At 48.6% G+C, this 17,256-nt stretch overlaps 2 protein-coding genes across 2 annotated transcripts; one reads left to right on the top strand and one right to left on the bottom strand.

Annotated features, from left to right (window-relative positions):
* Positions 1-212: 212 nt before the first annotated feature.
* On the top strand, positions 213-10,594 carry ZNF646 (zinc finger protein 646). Its single transcript, XM_027874393.1, is given in 5 exon segments — positions 213-395; positions 1,398-1,461; positions 2,017-2,500; positions 2,502-7,629; positions 9,418-10,594. Coding segments are annotated over 3 exon segments (5,589 nt in total). The 5' UTR covers positions 213-395; positions 1,398-1,461; positions 2,017-2,104; the 3' UTR covers positions 9,483-10,594.
* Positions 10,422-15,748, bottom strand: PRSS53 (serine protease 53). Its single transcript, XM_027874395.1, has 12 exons — positions 15,670-15,748; positions 14,608-14,628; positions 14,299-14,461; positions 13,835-14,100; positions 13,564-13,718; positions 12,997-13,216; positions 12,489-12,639; positions 12,147-12,391; positions 11,810-11,955; positions 10,911-11,121; positions 10,588-10,655; positions 10,422-10,513 (listed from the first exon to the last, which is right to left on the bottom strand). The coding sequence occupies exons 1-11, from the start codon at positions 15,725-15,727 to the stop codon at positions 10,633-10,635; spliced, it is 1,659 nt and encodes a 552-aa protein (XP_027730196.1). The 5' UTR covers positions 15,728-15,748; the 3' UTR covers positions 10,422-10,513; positions 10,588-10,632.
* Positions 15,749-17,256: the final 1,508 nt, after the last annotated feature.

Below are 17,256 nucleotides of genomic sequence, written 5' to 3'. Positions count from 1 at the left end.
GAACTTGAGTGGGCATCGGGCAACTGACTACTCTCCTCCTCCCCCTCCCCCATCCCCTCCCTACCTCGCAGAACTCTTCGGCGGTTGGGGGGGGTTCTGGGGGAGGAGGAGAAGTAGTGGGCTTCATTGTGCGCACGCGCGCGCGAGCGGCCCACCAGCCTCCGTGAGACTCGGACCCCCCAACCCTCCCCCCAGTCCCGTTCGACCGTTGCCCTATACGAACCTGGTTGTCGTCTTCCACATCCTCCGACCTCCCTTCCCACCCCCACCCCCCAATTTAACTCTCAGTCCCTAGGGAAACGAAGGATTTTGGGCCCCTCCCAATCAACTGGCGAGCTGGAGGCAGGGAGCCCAGAAAGGGACCAGCGTCCTCTCCCCGCCCCCAGGGAGGCGAGGTGAGGGAGGGGAGGGGACTTGAGGGCCTGAAGGGCTGGGCTGGGTGGGGGGTGGGGGGCACAAGAAGGGCTTGGGGGTAGTGGGAGGCTGGAAGGTGGAGAATCAGGGCTGGCCGCCGTTGGGGGAGGGGGAGAGGAGCACCTAAGACCTTCCCTTCTGGTCTGAAAGCCCTGGAGAGAAAGTGGGACGTTTATGTGTCCATTTCAACCTGTCTCCTCGAAAAGCCAGAGATCCGGCACCCGAGATTGATCTAAGCGAAGAGCAGGACTGTGGGGTCCTCTCGGGGCAGCCAGAAGAGAGGGCCTTTTGGAAGCAGAGGCAGGGCTGAAGTCAGAGGTGTGTGTGCATTTGTGTGTAAATGCATGTAGTTGTGAAGTATATGGTGAAGACCAGGAGTTGAAGTTTGGGCGAAAAAGAGGGCTAGAGGAATGAAGAAAGAGGAGGAAAGTAAAAGGATGGCTGAGGAAGAGGGGAAAAGATACACAGAGATAAGAAAGTTTGAAGAGAGGAGATAGCAGGAGGCAAAAGGGAAGTTGAGAACCAGCTGGTTATAATGAAAGGAGGCTAAGACTAAGAATCAGGAGGTTTAAGACTCCCTAACTTTGCCACTTACTCAGCCGTGTGTCCTCAGCCAAGTCCTTCAGGGTCTTTCTTTCTTCATCTGTAATATAGGAGGGAATTATCATTCTCTGTTCTCCCTACTTTACAGAGTTATTGTGAGGATAATATGAAAAGGGATGTGTGAACTCAAAAGTTTTTTTTTTTAATATCTATGAGGTGTTTATTAGATGAGAAACAGATTTTAATGGGAGTGCATGATTAGCAAAGGATCAAGAGTAAAAGAAGTAGGAAAGAGAATGGGGTGTGGGTAGGTAAAATATGAGGTTAGTAAAATATGAAGCTAGAATGGTAAAATGGTTAAAAGGAAAGTGGAGGGTATAGGTAACTTACAGAGGCTAGTCTTTATCTGAACAGTGAGTCCTGATTTTTTTACCTCACAGATCTTCAACTGCGGAATAGTGATAGAGAGAGGCTCTGACTTGGATCCCCGGCAACCCATACAAGGTATTATTGGTGTGACTGTATCTCAAATATATTAGCTTGGATGGTAAAAAGTGAACTTTATTCTTAACCAAAGACTTTAGAAAGGGAAAATTTGAGATATAAAAGCCAGTTAATTGTGTCAGGAGAGAGATGGTTTCTCATTTTAGATCTATAAAGGGGGTGGGTGGAGAGGCATTAAGGACAGTTAGATTCAGTCTGGAGGTGGTATTAAAGACAGAAAAAGGAGAAGTTTCTTTGGGTTGTGATCCCAACTACAATTAAAGGGTCTCAGTGCTGAACTTTGGGGATCAGAAGAGATAAAAGATAACAGGAATTTCTGCCTTTGATCCAGGAAAGCATTTGGTGTTAGGGCAGTATCTCAGTTCTTGCTTACCCCATCTGTGTTTTCCTCTGGGGAAAATTGAGATGGTGGGGTTCCATTTGATCAGATGCAATTAGGACTTTAATGCAGGACCTGAGATAACTTCTCAGATACTACCTAATGGACAAGCTCACTTAAGCAGTAGGTTACATTCTCAATTCCGTTCTTAATGCTTTCTTTTTTGTTTTTCCTAGTTCTTTTTGCTGCTTCTCCAGAAAAAAGAAGATGCTATTACCACCTGCCTGCGTTTCCTGAGCACTCTGCAGTTTGCCTTGCCACCTCATGGAGGATACCCCTGCCTTGATCAGCTGCCCTGATTGTCAGCGTCATTTCCCCAGTCTCCCAGAACTGGCACGTCACCGTGAGCTGCTCCATCACTCACATCCAAGCAGGAATGTTGATGAGGCTGATGGGATCCCTCGGCCATACCGATGTGTACAGTGTGGACGGGGTTACCGTCATGCAGGTAGTCTGGTCAATCATCGACGGACCCATGAGATTGGTCGCTTTCCTTGTACTACATGCAACAAGGACTTCTCCAATCCTATGGCCCTCAAGAGTCACCTGAGGACTCATGCCCCTGAGGGCCGAAGGAGGCACAGGCCCCCCCGCCACAAAGAGGCTACATCATATAGCCAGGGTCAGATGACTGCCACTGACATTTGGGGGGGGTATGCCTGGTCCTGGGGAAAACTGGAACAACCAGGCAAGCCATGGACAAAGTACACATGTATGGGAAGCTAGGCCTGATCCTAGAGAGGCCTCTAGTACCTGGGAAAAGCCACCTGGACACAAGGATAGCTGGGAGAACAGGACAGATTCTAAAGAGAGTGCAAAGGGATGGGGAAATACATCAGGTCCCACAGAGGCCCCTGTTCTTCCTGCTCCAGCCAATAGCCTTCTTAGCAATTTAGAGCAGTACTTAGCTGAATCTATGGTAGATTTTACAGGGAATGAAAGACCACCTCAGTTCCCCCCTGCTGAGGATGAACGTCGATATAAGTGTGGACAATGTGGCAAAGCCTATAAACATGCTGGAAGCCTAACCAACCACCGTCAGAGCCATGCCCTAGGTGTTTACCCCTGTGCCATATGCTTCAAGGAGTTTTCTAACCTTATGGCCCTAAAGAATCATTCTAGGTTACATGCTCAGTATAGGCCTTACCAGTGTCCTCGATGCCCCCGGGCTTTCCGGCTACCTAGTGAATTATTGGGACACCAACAAGTCCATGAGGGAGAAGGAAAGGGACTGCCATGGGAAGAAAAAGGAGAGCCATCTGCCAATGGCCATGGAGAAAGTGGTCATAATAAAGATCAGCTTCATGGTACCAAGGAACTTAATGCCTCGGGGGAGTTCAACACTTCTGGAGAGCTTGATGCTGGGGAGCTTAATGAGGGTGGAGTAGAAGAATATAGGCCTTTCCGTTGTGCTGATTGTGGCCGAACTTATCGACATGCTGGGAGCCTTATCAATCACCGAAAGAGTCATGAGACTGGTGTCTATCCCTGCCCAGTCTGTCCAAAGCAGCTATTCAATGCTGCAGCCCTCAAAAATCACTTGCGGGCTCATCTTAAAACTCGTCGTAGTGGGGGAGGGGAGGAACAACATCAGCCACCACCTCCCATACCACTACCTTCCCTAAAAGCACCACCACCAGAGGTTGACCCAGAGGAAGAAGAGAATCCCTCGACCCCAAATACTACCACAGACCATCGCCCCTATAAATGCAGTGAGTGTGGTCGGGCTTACCGTCATCGGGGAAGCCTGGTAAACCACCGACACAGCCATCAGACTGGTGAATATCAGTGCTCCCTTTGCCCTCGCCAGTATCCAAACCTCATGGCCCTCCGAAATCATGTGAGGGTGCATTTTAAGGCAGCACGGCGCAATGGGAGTCAAGGGAGAGAAGAACTACTGAGTCAGGATGGGGAGGGTATCACACCTGGCCTTGAAAGAGAGGATTCTACTCCTAGTCAAGAGGAGGATTGCCCCGAAGAGGAGAAGGAACAGCGGACAGCCCAAGGAAAAGAAGATCCTAGTGAAGAAGGGCCGATGGACAGCCGTTCAGAAGTAGATATGGCAGTGGCACAAATATGTGGTCTTTGTGGGATGCTTTTTGAAGATGTACAGAGCTTAAAACAACATGGCCAAACCCATCAAGAAGGGGAGGGTAGTAGAGCTGAGTCAGCAGAGTCACCTCCAAGGGCATATTCCTGTAGAGACTGTGGGAAGACTTATCGACATTCAGGAAGTCTCATCAACCACAGACAGACCCACCAGACAGGTGACTTTGGCTGTGGGACATGTGCCAAGCACTTCCATACTGTGGCAGCCATGAAGAGCCACTTACGACGTCATAGCCGGAGACGGAGCAAGAGGCACCAGCGGCGGAGTGCTGGGATCACTGATGGGAACAGCAGTGGAGTAGTGGTAACAGATGGAAATGAATCCTCACCAGAGGATTACCAGGACAAGGATTTGGTTGTGAAAGAGGAAGAAAAAGAGAAAATTGACTTTCACAAAGATATGAAAGTGAATGGAGTTAATATGGCCAATGGCAAATTGGAAAGCAGTGAAAACTATTTTCAGGGTGATGTTGAGAGAGACAAATGTAAGCTCGAAAGAAATGAGGCCTGCTTCCAGAGTAATGAAGAGGGCAAAACCAATGAAGGAGGACTGGAAGGGAAGGAGTCCTGTTTCCTTGGGAACCTAGTAACAACAGGCAATAAGAGAGGCAGTGGGGACACTCCGGTTGTGGTAGAAGGGGAACATAAACAGGAGAGTGTGTGTGATGCCATTTCCCATGGCCCTGAGGCTCTCAATGGTTGGCGGACCTCTGGCCACCACACATGTCATGATTGTGGACGATCTTTCCACCATACAGCTGGCTTACTGAACCATCGACCTTGCCACCCACCAGGCATCTACCAGTGTTCACTCTGCCCTAAGGAATTTGACTCACTTCCTGCCCTACGCAGTCATTTTCAGAACCATGGACCAGGAGAAGCCACATCAGAGCAGCCTTTTCTCTGTTGCCTCTGTGGCATGATCTTCCCTGGGAGAGCAGATTATAGACAACATAGAAGCCAGGTCCATGATTCCCCTGGTGAGAGCCAGGGTTCTTCAGAGGATGAAGAGGAAGAGACATTGACCTCTAACTCCCCTCCCTTGCAGCTCTCAGAAGCAGAGCTACTAAACCAACTACAGCGGGAGGTGGAAGAGCTGGATGGGGCTGGCTATGGGCACATCTGTGCCTGCTGTGGCCAGACGTATGATGACCTAGGAAGTCTGGAGCGCCACCATCAGAGTCTAGGGAATATTTCTGTAGATGGAATGAATGTGACTCCCTCAGACATGGGAGAGAAGAATGAGATATCAGAGACAATTGTGGGTGATATATCTGAGAGCACTGTAGACTCTCTCTGTCAAGATGACACGGGCACTATTTCTGGGGAGTGTTTGGACACTGTATCCAGAGACAGTATGGAAGCTGTAGGGAGTGTGGACACAACTTCTGTATTAGAGATAGAAGGCACCAGTGTAGAAGCTGTTCCTGAGGCCCTCTCTCCTGCACAGCCTCGTCCCTTTCAGTGTAGTCAGTGTGGGAAGACCTATCGCCATGGTGGGAGCCTGGTAAACCACCGTAAGATTCATCAGACAGGAGACTTTGCCTGTCCCATCTGTGCCCGAAGATATCCCAACTTGGCTGCCTACCGAAATCACTTACGTAATCATCCCCGTTGCAAAGGGGCAGAACCCCAGTTAGGGGTCATCCCTATGGTAGAAAGCAAGGAAACAAAGAAGGTAGCAGAGGTAGGGCCATTGCAGATGACATCAGAAGAAGTGCAGAAAGAGCTTAAAGAGAAGGCAGTGGAAGAAATACCCATAAAGAAAGAGCCAGAGGAGGCCACTGTGAAGGAGGAGGAAGTACTGCTAAAAGACAGTGGCATAGAAGAGGGGAATTCAGAGAAAGAGGCCAGTATGGATCGTCCCTTTAGCTGTGAATTGTGTGGGCGGACATATAAACATGCTGGTAGCCTCATCAACCATCGACAGAGCCATCAAACAGGACACTTTGGCTGCCAGGCCTGCTCCAAGGGTTTCTCTAATCTCATGGCTCTCAAGAACCACCGGCGTATTCATGCTGAACCCCGTCGGTTCCATTGTGGAGAATGTGGTAAAGCCTTTCGGTTGCGAAAACAGCTGGCTAACCATCAGCGTGTCCATGGGGAACCTCGAAATGGCAATTCTGGAGGAGCTCGAAAACTGCTGCCAAAATCACCATCACTACCACGAGATGAACGACCTTTCCGTTGTGGGCAGTGTGGGAGGACTTATCGGCATGCTGGGAGCCTTCTGAACCATCGACGGAGTCATGAGATAGGACAGTACAGCTGTCCAACATGCCCTAAAACCTATTCAAACCGTATGGCACTAAAGAACCACCAGCGCCTACACTCAGAGAGCCGGAGGCGACGGACAGGAAGGGCAAGGCGTGGGGGTGGACCTCGGATAGCTGTGCGCTGTGCCCTTTGTAGCCGCAGTTTCCCTAGACGGGCATCTCTGGAAAGGCATCTAAGGGAGCATGAAGAAGCGAGTAAGAGGGAGCTAGATGTAATTAAAGTACTCAGCCACACAACTGTCAGAGATGAGAGTCAAGCTGATATCGGTGAATTAGAAGGAGGATCATGCGAGTATGAACTTGGAGCTCGGGTTAATACCCAAGCTAAAGGCACAGAAGAATTAGGTCCGGGCCCCAGTGGGTTATCAGGAGGTCAGGAAGGCAATGGAGAGCCATTGTCCTGGATCACTGGGAAAACAGATGGGTGGCATATTAATGAGACACCAGTGAACAAACTAGGTAGCCAAAAACACACTAGCTCCAGTGACTATGGGTTTGGGAGTCTATGCAGTCAGGAAGATAGTCAACCTAGTGAACCAGAACTAAGTAGCTTAGAAGGCTGGGATAGTAGGCAGATCCAGGACCAGGATAGCGGTTCTCAGTCCCAGCTAGAACTCCGCCCTTTCTGCTGTGGACAGTGTGGCAAAACCTACCGGCATGCAGGCAGTCTTCTAAACCACCGCAATACCCACAAAACAGGCCGTTACCACTGTCAGCTCTGCTCTAAGGAATTTTCAAATCCCATGGCTGCCAAAAACCATAGTCGCATTCACACAGCAACCCGTCGCTTCAAGTGCCCTCACTGTGGAAAAGCTTTCCGTGCCTCCCGTGAGCTGACCATCCATCAGCGAGCCCATGCTTTGGGTCAAGGCCAGGCCCCACCTCAAATGGAGGAAGCTGATGGGCAAGAGGTTGAGACTAAAAGGGATATGGAAGATAAGCATGTGTCAGGGCAAGGGGAAACCCATAGAGCCACCAAAGAAATGTCAGGGTCTGAGACAGCTGTGAAGGAGGAAAAAGAAGGTTTAAAACAAGCCACAGAACTAGATCGTCCCTTCTGTTGTACCCAGTGTGGGCGCTCTTATCGTCATGCTGGCAGCCTGTTGAACCACCAAAAAGCCCATGCCACAGGTCTTTATCCTTGCTCCCTCTGTCCCAAGCTACTGCCTAACCTGTTGGCCCTCAAGAATCATGGAAGGACACACACAGACCCTAAGCGCCATCGCTGTGGAGTCTGTGGCAAAGCCTTTCGGACAGCAGCCCGACTGGAAGGCCATAGGAGGGTCCATGCACCTCGAGAAGGACCCTTCTCGTGCTCACATTGCCCTCGCCGCTTCCGTCGCCAAATCAGCTTCTTGCAGCACCAGCAACAACACAAGGAGGAGTGGACAATGACTGGCACTGGTATGAGAACATGAGTTGGGGGGTAGAAGGGAGGGAGTCTTGTGAAGAAAAGAGAGTATTGGGAGGCAAAGTGGGATGGAACTTTGAAAGTCAGAATCCTAAAGTGGGGAGAGAACAAGGAAGGGAGGAGCAACACTTAGATTATGAGTGGTGTTCAGAGGTTTCAGATGCTTGGGCATAGATAAGAAAGAGGACCTGTGAAATCCTTGTATTCTGGAGGTGCGGAGGAATTGGGGGGGGTGGTGAGTCAAGGTCTGGGGCCCAATTATCTGAGTTCTAGTAGGGTAATGGGCAGATACCTCAGTTCTGGGAAGCAATGATATGATGCAGTTTGGTGGAAGGCCTGGGGATGATGGATAGAGGAGCTAGGATGGGGTTGAAGAGCAGGTTTAGAGAATCCCTTGAGTTCAGAAAAGAGGCTGGTCAGAGTGGCTATAAATAAGGACACAGCTGGCATTGACCTATCTGTTCCTTTTGCTGTTGGAAATTTCCTTTTTTTTGGGAAGTCAGCTCTCTGTACCCCTTAGTTAACCAAATCTGGAATCTCTTCCTACTCAGCAGGGAAATAGACTAAATCAACACATGTACCTTTTTACTGTAGAAAATTCCAAAATTGTTTCCCATTCGAAGAGCAGGCAGCAGAAAAGGAATGAGTGAAGAGGTATCCATTCCCCACTGTTTAGACAGCATATTTAGACTGCTGATTGAGCTGGGTCACTTATATTGCGCTATGTTTCTCCCCTCACATCTGTATGTTCCTTCCTTCCTGTAGCCTAGGAGAACCTGGCCTTCCTCCTTTCCACACCATTTCAATCCCCCTATTTTACAGTCCTTGGATGTTTTGCCATATTTTTTGCCCTCAATTCCCTTGTCACCTCAACAGCTTGTTACTTATTCCTTTCCCTTAGAACCTGCAGCTCTCCTAAAATATAGGCATCCTTTTTTTCTTTGGTTTGGTTTTTCTCCAAGTCTCTCATTTCTTTCCAGGTCCCAGTCATCCTTCCCCCTCCCTCGGAATCCCAAGCTTGCCTCTGGCTCCAGGGCTGAGTCACAGTTAATTGCTTCTTTGAAGCTGGCCCTGGCTGAAGCAATAACAATAATTAGCCCCCATTTTGCATCTTCTATCAAAGGGGATGAAAGTATAAAGTACCTCCACCCACCGTGGCTTATAGGATGAGCCTTTTCAGTTTGGCACAGAGAAAACGGAAGCAGGAATGGAGTCTACACATTGTGGCTCTAGATTGAGCCTTCTCTTCTTATACCAGAGTGGAAACTGAGGCAGGGATGGTTTGGCAGTTTGTTCTTCCAGCCTGCTTTTTTTATTCCCCAAAGATCTAGTTCTTTTCTCATCTTCTTTCTCTTGTTTTGATGAAGCCTGTTCCGTGTCAAATCCAAGTATCCTTCTCCCCATATCTCAGCTGAGCCACCTCAAACTCTATCGCTTTTTTTACACCCCAGGGCATCCTTGGCAAACTGACCCCTCAAACTAGAGTAGTTCTTAGGAAGGTGGGGAGATTCTTAAAAGGAAAAATGACAGAAAAGAAAGATGGAGACAGTCAGGAAGATGATCCTTTCAGGGGCAAAAGCTTTTTGACCTAAGAAAATTGGAAGAGCATAATATCTGGATCTTAGTAAAGAAGTGAAAGTCAGACTCCTAGGTTCACAAAACAACAGAAAATCTAACATTTGGCTGAGGTTTAGATACTTGAGGATTTAAAGTTCTGTTTAATTGTGTAAGTATATACACACAGCCAGTGACTTTATGTTTTTCTCTCTTTCTTCCCTCAGGAGACACACAGTCACCTACAGCAGGAGGCGGGGATCTCTCATCTCCCCTCCATCCACCCCCATGACTCTGGTCCTAGATCCTTCACTCCAGTGGCCTCCAGACCTCGGCTTCTCCCTCTGAACTGTTTCTCTCAAAGACTGGAACATCAGGCTTCTTATTTCTGCATTTAACTCAGGAGAGTTTGGATATCCTGATCCTCCTGTCATCCTCTTGGGAAGGACTCAGGAGACTTGGCAGGATAGAATATGGTTAGAGATGCTTTCTTCCCCTTCCTTCCAATGAAAGATCCAGGATGGTGGAAAATCCCAACCCTGGAGAAGATGTTTCTGCCCTTTTGCCATTTCTCTTTGGCTCCCATTTTCTGCGGTATGGGGCTAATTTTCCAGGATGCTGGTTGTCCAGTTTTTAGGAAAGGATTAGAGCTGTACTGAGTTCTTTTCTTCCCCCCTCTCTTCCTCAGCATCAAGGATCCTAGATCTACTGTGTGGTCATAGAAAGAGGGATATAAGACAGGAAACTTGGAGTCTTAAGAATGAAGGGGAGGGAAAGCATAGGTTCAAGGGAGATATCTAGACTCCCAAAGAGGGAGAAGGGAATGAGATTTCTCCCTTGGAGGAAAAGCCTTTTGCTACAATTTGTAACTTATTTTCTAAAGTCTATTTTGTAAGGTTTTATTTAAGTTTTAAAAAAGGGAAAATTTGCTCCAAAAAAAAAAAAGGAAATTTTAAGAAAAAAGTTGACTGCTGTAGTATGTGTTGTGTATCTGGCATATGGAGAAGGGAGAAAATCTCTTCATTGGGGGGCTTTTCCTGTATGGTAAAATATGCACGGGTTGGGTTTGGGGGGTGGACCAACAAGAGATTCTGGGAAGATTCTGCTGAAATCTCCCTATCCTGCAAGGGATTACTGGAGGCTTGGGGTGGTTCTCTCTTCTGCCTCTTCCTGGCTCTGCGGTGCTCACATTTCTTTCCAGGTCCAGCTGGGTTCCTGCATTCCTGCAGAGCCAGGCATACAAGATATTGGTCTGTTCTTGTGAAGCTGGAGTGAATGGCCTGATCTCTCTCCAAGACCATCACATCTTGAGTCCCTTGGCACCTATAATCAGAAAAAGCATGAGGTGTGGGAAAAGAGAACAGGGGTCATGTGGTGGAAAATAAATTTGGAGTTACCTTTGGACTGTGCTTGCATGATAGAGGCATCTTAGAGAAGCTCAGTCACCAGCTAGAAGGACCATCTCCTGAGGGGAAAATGGGGGTAGAGGGAAGGAAACAGGAAATTCAGTTGACAAAGCTCTAAGATCAGTTCCCCTGGGAGTAAAGGCAAGAATTGGAAGAACAATTTTCCTAGATCCTGGGACAGAGGGATAAGAGAGAGCAGTGCACAAGGTTGGGAAGAGACTCCTGAGTCTTTGGAGGAGAGTAAAGCCAAGGTTTGAATAGGGAAAAGCTAATAAGGTAATGGAAAAGTAGGGGCAGCTTGCTGGGTTTCATACTTAGGTTAGCAGGGCAGCTCTCTTGATCAGGTTCAGGTTTTTCAGCAAAATAGACCTGCCATTTAAGGCTGCTAATCCAGTCTTCATAGGCAGGAAGTGCAGTAAAGACCCCAGGTTGGAATGGGCCCCTACAGGCGTCACTGAAGCTGTGCAGCCCTGCCAGGAACCATGTGCCCATCACATTGTGCACCAGTGGTGATCCTGACAAGCCCTGGCAAGGGGAGAAAAATCCCATCACTCTTTGGTACTAAACTTTCTAAAGACTCGGCCTCTGTGGCAAAGCACAGCTATGTACTCCCTGTCCCCCAACATTTGCTGGTTAAAATCTAGTTAAGCAGCTGGAGAACAGTGTTGAAAAAGATTTGGATGGAAAGGGTAGACCTTTCTAGAATACTTTGCTTTTGGTGGAGGTTGATGATGTTCTAGTTGTAATGACCCTTAAGTCTTTTCAGTGCAAGCACCTTTCTGAGCCAAGATCCATCAGAAAGTCAGAGGTCTCCTTGAATGGCATACTCTAGGAGTGGCTCCAACACTAGGACTCTGCTTCTATGCCATTTCTGCGGAGACTCTAATTAACAGCTCCTCAGTCTTACTCTTACAGTATCCATAATAAGAAATCGGGTAGTCCAGGCTAGAGAATGTTGGTTTGAAGTTGGGGATAGATGTTAACAAGTGTTGACTTGTTGGGTTAGGAGCTATTTGGTGTGAAGTTGTTATTGGGAGACAACACTGGGCATAAGAACTAAAGGTTGAAAGCTGCCTTTGAACGCTCCTTAGCCTCCCCAAGGAAATAGAGCCTGAAACATAAAGATGGGAGAAGCATGTGAATTTGGGGAAAAGCCAGCAATTGGGAGTCCTAGTTCTGAATGTGGTTTCAGGGTTACCTGAAGCACCCTCACCTCACACTGGAGAGGTTCCCCCACAGCACTGCCACAGAGCATCCCTGGAAGGATGGGGACACCCTCGCCCCCAGGAGCAGCATGGAGTCTGCTGCAGGCTCTGGGGCCAAGGACAGTCACAGGAACTGCCAGGGAGGAGCCAAGATCTGTGAAGAGAGAAGACTCCCAGGTCCTACTTGGGTTTTTTGGTTTCTGTTTTTCTGGGTTCTTTAATTTTACTTATACCCCCAAATTACCCGAAGTGCTTGTGTTGCATTGGATTCCCTAATTCCAGCTTGGGTACAAGGTTCATACCCATCTCTTCTCTAAATAGGTTCCAGGTCCCATTTCCACCTACCTGTTCCCTTTTGGGCTCTCCCCTGTGCCCAACCCCGTGCCCCTTCAGGCAGATGATGGGAGGCATAGGGTAGACAGAGGGGCCGAAGACTGGGACCAAAGATGACAGGCTGAGACAAGAGCAGCAATGCAATATCATGACCACCCTCTGGGTGTGTGTAAGCACCATGAAGGGTGAGTTGGCGAAGCCCTCTTTCCTCCTTACCCCTACCCAACCCTATGCTCCACTCCTCCAAGGTCTGGCGCCTGTGGAAAGAGATAAGGGTGAAGGATTTGGGAAAACAGGAACTTGAGTATGAAGGGGCTAGAGACCATGAGTTTTGGATCTGAGGGGCAGGCTTACCCAATGAAGCAATGGGCAGCTGTCAGCACCACTTCCTCAGACACCAGGGCCCCTCCACATACAAACTGCCCAAGGTGCTTCAGTTGTGCATCCCAGGGCCATGGGGAAGGAGCGCCAGGATGGGGTTCCTTCCCCTTCAGTGAACCACAGGCTACAAGAAAAAGACATAATCTTGAATCCCTGGACCGAATCCTTAACTACTGGCAGCCCCAAGAAGTTTGAGGTCATGGTTCCTAAGCTCCCTTTGAGTTTTGAGCCTTCCCCAGCCTGGGTTGCCCTAGTTTCTAACCAAAGACTGTAGCTTCCACCTCAGACGTTATTTTGGTTGCCGTTTAATGCTGAAATGCAAGATGATGGTTCTATCCTTTCTCCCCACGGCCTTTAGTTCATGCTTCCCTGACTCTGAATGGTAGGACGTGTCATTTGGGTCAGATTGGTTTTCCAACCTGGAGAAGGTATTAGCTGTCTTTCCCCCCTAAATTCAGACCCAGGCTTCCCCGGCCCATACAGATGCAGCTGTCCTCATCACTGCTCTCCAAGACCTCAGAGTTCTGGTGGAGAAAGGCAGCACTGGAGGCCTGAGCCTGTAACCAGGGGGCATAGGTGGCAAGGTCAGTTAGCAGCACTGGGGTGTCCTCTTGGGCACAGGTTGAGGAGAAGCTGATGATTCCAACCTGAACCCAGTGCCCATCTGGCTCTTCACATAGCACCGGGCCCCCGGAATCTCCCTAAAATGAACAGAAGAAACATTGGTGTGGAGACTCGCAAACCCCCTTGAATGCCTCTGAATATGCCCAGTGATGTCACAGTTTGACAAATCTTTCCATCTTCTGTTGATTTCTGTTATACCCATTCGCCTCCCTTGTTCTTTCAGTCCACTCTCGTGCCTTACGTGTTCATCCCTTCCCCCAAAGTATTACTGGGTAATCAGTGGTACTCCCTGCCCATCTAGCCCAGCTCCCAAACCCCCAGCTTCTTGAATTCCAGTGTCTAGTCTGAGGATCTCAATCCCTCTGTTACTACCTAGTCCCATCCCCCCTCCTGCCCACTAGGCCTCTACTATCTCTAGTAATACCTGGCAGGGACCTTGACCTCCGGGCTGGGCCCCGGCACACAGCATCCCACGCCGAGCTGGATTGGAGAGCTGCCGCAAATGTAGCCGATTATAAAGGCAGTTGCAAGTGGAGCGGCTTATGAGACGTAGGCGCAGGTTCCTGAGGATCCCAGGAGCTGAGGGAGATATGCAGCTGTAGAGACTAGGTGCCTCGGTTTGGGGGAGGGGATTGAGGAACAGTACTACAGGGACAGACAAGGAAGCCGAACAAGTGCCCGGGAATGACGCTTACCCCTCTCAGTGCCTTGGCCCCATCCAGTGGCCCAACAGGAGGCTCCAAAAGGGAAGTGGTGGCCAGGCTGGGGCAGGCAGATGGGAGACTGAGGCAAGCTTTGGGTCAGCTGGAGGAGGGCCACGTCAGAGCCCTCAGTATAGCGGCTATATGTCTGAGGAATGTGGACAGAGGTCACACCTACCTCCTCTGCCCCTAAGCCAATCCCCTCCTGCTGCAGAGAGCCCAGTACCACTGACCAGGATCTCGGATCTGTCAAAGAGTTCCTATAAGGGTAAGACAGAGTAGTTAGAAGTTCCTGGCCTAGGAAGATTTCTAAGCCTAAAAAAGGCTTTTTTTGTTATTTTTTTTAACTGTCCTATGTAGAGGGTGCCCTCATGAAAGTTTAGCCAGGATGGTTAGTACCTAAGTCAAGAAAAAGAGTCCCAACCTTATGGTGGATGGGTGAGCCTGTCCAAACTCACCTGTCAAAACAGTGGGCAGCTGTGAGGACCCAAGCATCTGAGACCAGGGAGCCGCTGCAGATGTGGACTCCCTGTCGTCTTACACTTGCCTGCCATGGCCATTCTCCTGGCATGGCATTAGCCTCCTGAGGCTTGGGAGGGCCAGGACCACGCTGCCCACAGGCTAGAGATAAGAGGAAAGTCACTCAGACACCATTATCCCCAAGTTAGACTCGGCCATATTCAAAATTAGACTACAGTGTTCCACTACCACCCTCACACCCAGATCCAAGCATCTCTGGCCTTCACTCTCCTAGATCTAGATCTTACCTTGTTGAGCTGCATGAAGTCCTGAAAAGAGACAAGAGATACTGGTGAGTCTATTCTGCTGGTGTCAAGGAAAATGGTGGACTGAGGTTGGGTCCCCAGAAAGAAGCTGGCATGAGGGATACGGGCCCCTTACCTCCTCCCCCTCAGAGACTCCATGACTCCATCACCACCACCTCCCAGAAAGAAAATATTTATGAGGTAAAGAAACAGCTTTTACTGGAACAGATTCAGAGCGTCAGACAGCACAGAGGTTAATTACTTCTCCTCCCTTAGCTCTGTGTTTAGCAATCCAAGGGGCAAGGAGAGTGCCTTAGGCTTATTCCAGGGGCTTAGGTAGCGCTCTGAACCTGTGGCCAATTTCCCACCTCTCATTTCCCTCCTAGATCTCAGGTATCCTGTCTCCTGATAGGTGAGTCAAAGTTGATTTTTGGAAGGGATGGGGTCATTAACCTAGTTGCCTACAGGTCTAAGGATGGAAAAAGAAAGGCAATCCTGGTCAGTTTTACATGGAGGAAGAAGGAACTCAGAGATCCTACCTACCATGTCTCCAGTTCATCTATCTGCTACAGGAGGCGAGCAGGAGCTAAAAAAACCCATTTGCCCCCCTTCTTCCAGGAAGAAGTCCCCAGATAGGCATTCCAAAAACATAGTTCACTCCACTCTTTCTCTGTGACCAAACATCTGTTTTTCTTTGTGTATCAAGGTGTGGGCATATGAAGACCACAAACCTAACACATCAGTAAAGTCACAGATTGTCTCACAAGGAATCAGTAACAGTTGCATAGACATGGGCTCACACACATATATAGTTATACAATTACAGAGTGGCAGGTATAATTGGGTAGAGTCAGTCACACAAAGGAACTTTCAAAAGCAGCCTAAATTCATGGCCCCCCAAAAAGCCCAACACCGTGCCATTTAGGGGTCCCATAAACTACAGGAGGTGCTTGGCTAGAGAGCTCTACAACAGCCCAGCTGTTCATATACCCAGCCTTGGAGATGTTTCTCCCAGGGTCCCACAGCCCACCCTCCTTTCCCTCCTACCTTCCCTCCAGATCTCACCCCTTGAAAGAAATAGTGCTTCCAATATAAGTAATTCTGGTCCCCAGCTCCACTTCATGCTACTCCCAGCTCTGCTGTGGTGCTGTCCTCAGCGAGGCCACCAAGTCTCCTTTTCCTAGGGGAGCCCCACCTCCAGTCAAGTCCCACCCCCATCCTGCTTCACTCACCAAATGAATTCCTCCACTCTGACATAATCCCAGGTTAGGGTAAGCTAGCCTGACACTGGGGGTTGTTAACTATGAAGGGAACATTGCTTCCTCAGAGAACCCCTCACCCCCAGAATATAGCCAGGATGGCTCAAGTCTCATTATCTTAGCCTGATACCCTAACACCAGCTTGCTCTCTCATTAGGAAAATCTCCACCCCCTTTTGATGTGTTTCTGAAAGAGAGCACAATTCAGGCTTTTAACCACGTGCTGATCAAATGGTCATATTCTCCACTGCCTCCATCTCAACATCCTTCAAAATTTTAATTCCAGGGGCAGCTAGGTGGCACAGTGGATAGAGGACTGGCCCTGGATTCAGGAGGAGCTGAGTTCAAATCCAGACTCAGACACATAACACTTACTAGCTGTGTGACCCTGGGCAAGTCACTTAACCCCAATTGCATTAAAAAAAAATTTAATTCTACATTCATAACAGGCAATATTCCTTCCTCACCACGATGGCTTCAATACTCCCTGTACTTCTTTCTGGTCTTTGGATTAGCTCTTGCTTACAAGGGATAAGACCCAGACCCTTCAAGGCAGTTAGGTGGTACATTGGATAAAATGCTAGGCCTGGAATCAGAAAGACCTAAGGTTAAATCCAGCCTCAGACTGTCACTCTTCATAAGTCACTTAACCTGCTTGCCTCAGTTTTCCAATGGTTGAAGGGCAAATGAGATGATAATGAAGTGCTTGGCTCATAGTAGATGCTTAATAAATGCTTATTTCCTTCCTCTCCCATTCTGGAGAAGATTGCCCAATACCTTGATCCACCATTTTAATTGCATATCCTCTGGCTTTTTTCCTTTCTCTTTTCCTCTCTCATTTTCACTCTTCTCAATCTCAGTTCCCTTCTTTCATTCTGTTCCCTTTTGGCCTCCTCCTTTCCTCTTCTTTATGGTCCAGTTAACCAACACCCCAGCAGTTTCCATCACATTTCCAATCTGGCCTGGCAAAATCTGTTGGCCTGAGTGGCCCAAACTGTTAAAAAGATGTGTGATCCTAGGGCAACCATGAGAAACATCCAAAACATAAGCATTTAACCCTTCTCCTAGTTCTCATGCTTCCAACAGAATCCAGTCTTGTCCTTATTCCCATCCCTAACCTCAATCCAAATGCTGTAATTTCCCTATCAGTCTAAGACTGTCTTCCCAGCCCTAATAGACCAGATTAAGGGATGAAATAGCAGAATTAGGTTGCAATCTAAAAGGAGCGATTTAAGTCTTTAAACAGAATGATATTCTCTACTGGAGAGCTCTGTAAACTATAGAGGGCTCATCCCACCCATGGGGCAAAGGATGGAATATACTCCCAATGGTCTTTCTTGTCTGGGGAAGGGGATCCTTTCCTCACCAAGGCAGGGTGAGAAATCTTCCTACCC

Source organism: Vombatus ursinus, unplaced genomic scaffold, assembly GCF_900497805.2.
Source record: "Vombatus ursinus unplaced genomic scaffold, bare-nosed wombat genome assembly UNPS02014807.1, whole genome shotgun sequence".
Classification (NCBI taxonomy): domain Eukaryota; kingdom Metazoa; phylum Chordata; class Mammalia; order Diprotodontia; family Vombatidae; genus Vombatus; species Vombatus ursinus.
Note: the sequence above shows the minus strand (reverse complement) of the source record. Positions and strands in the feature narration are given on the sequence as shown.

Excerpts from the sequence above, each read along its gene's own strand:
- PRSS53 (XM_027874395.1), bottom strand. The coding sequence starts at position 15,727 with ATGAAGTGGAGCTGGGGACCAGAATTACTTATATTGGAAGCACTATTT. Across the intron at positions 13,217-13,563 it reads GAGGTCAAGGTCCCTGCCAG|GGAGATTCCGGGGGCCCGGT; the intron begins GTATTACTAGAG and ends TGTTCATTTTAG. Across the intron at positions 10,656-10,910 it reads GAGCTGCCCTGCTAACCTAA|GAGATGGTCCTTCTAGCTGG; the intron begins GTATGAAACCCA and ends TTTTCCCCTCAG.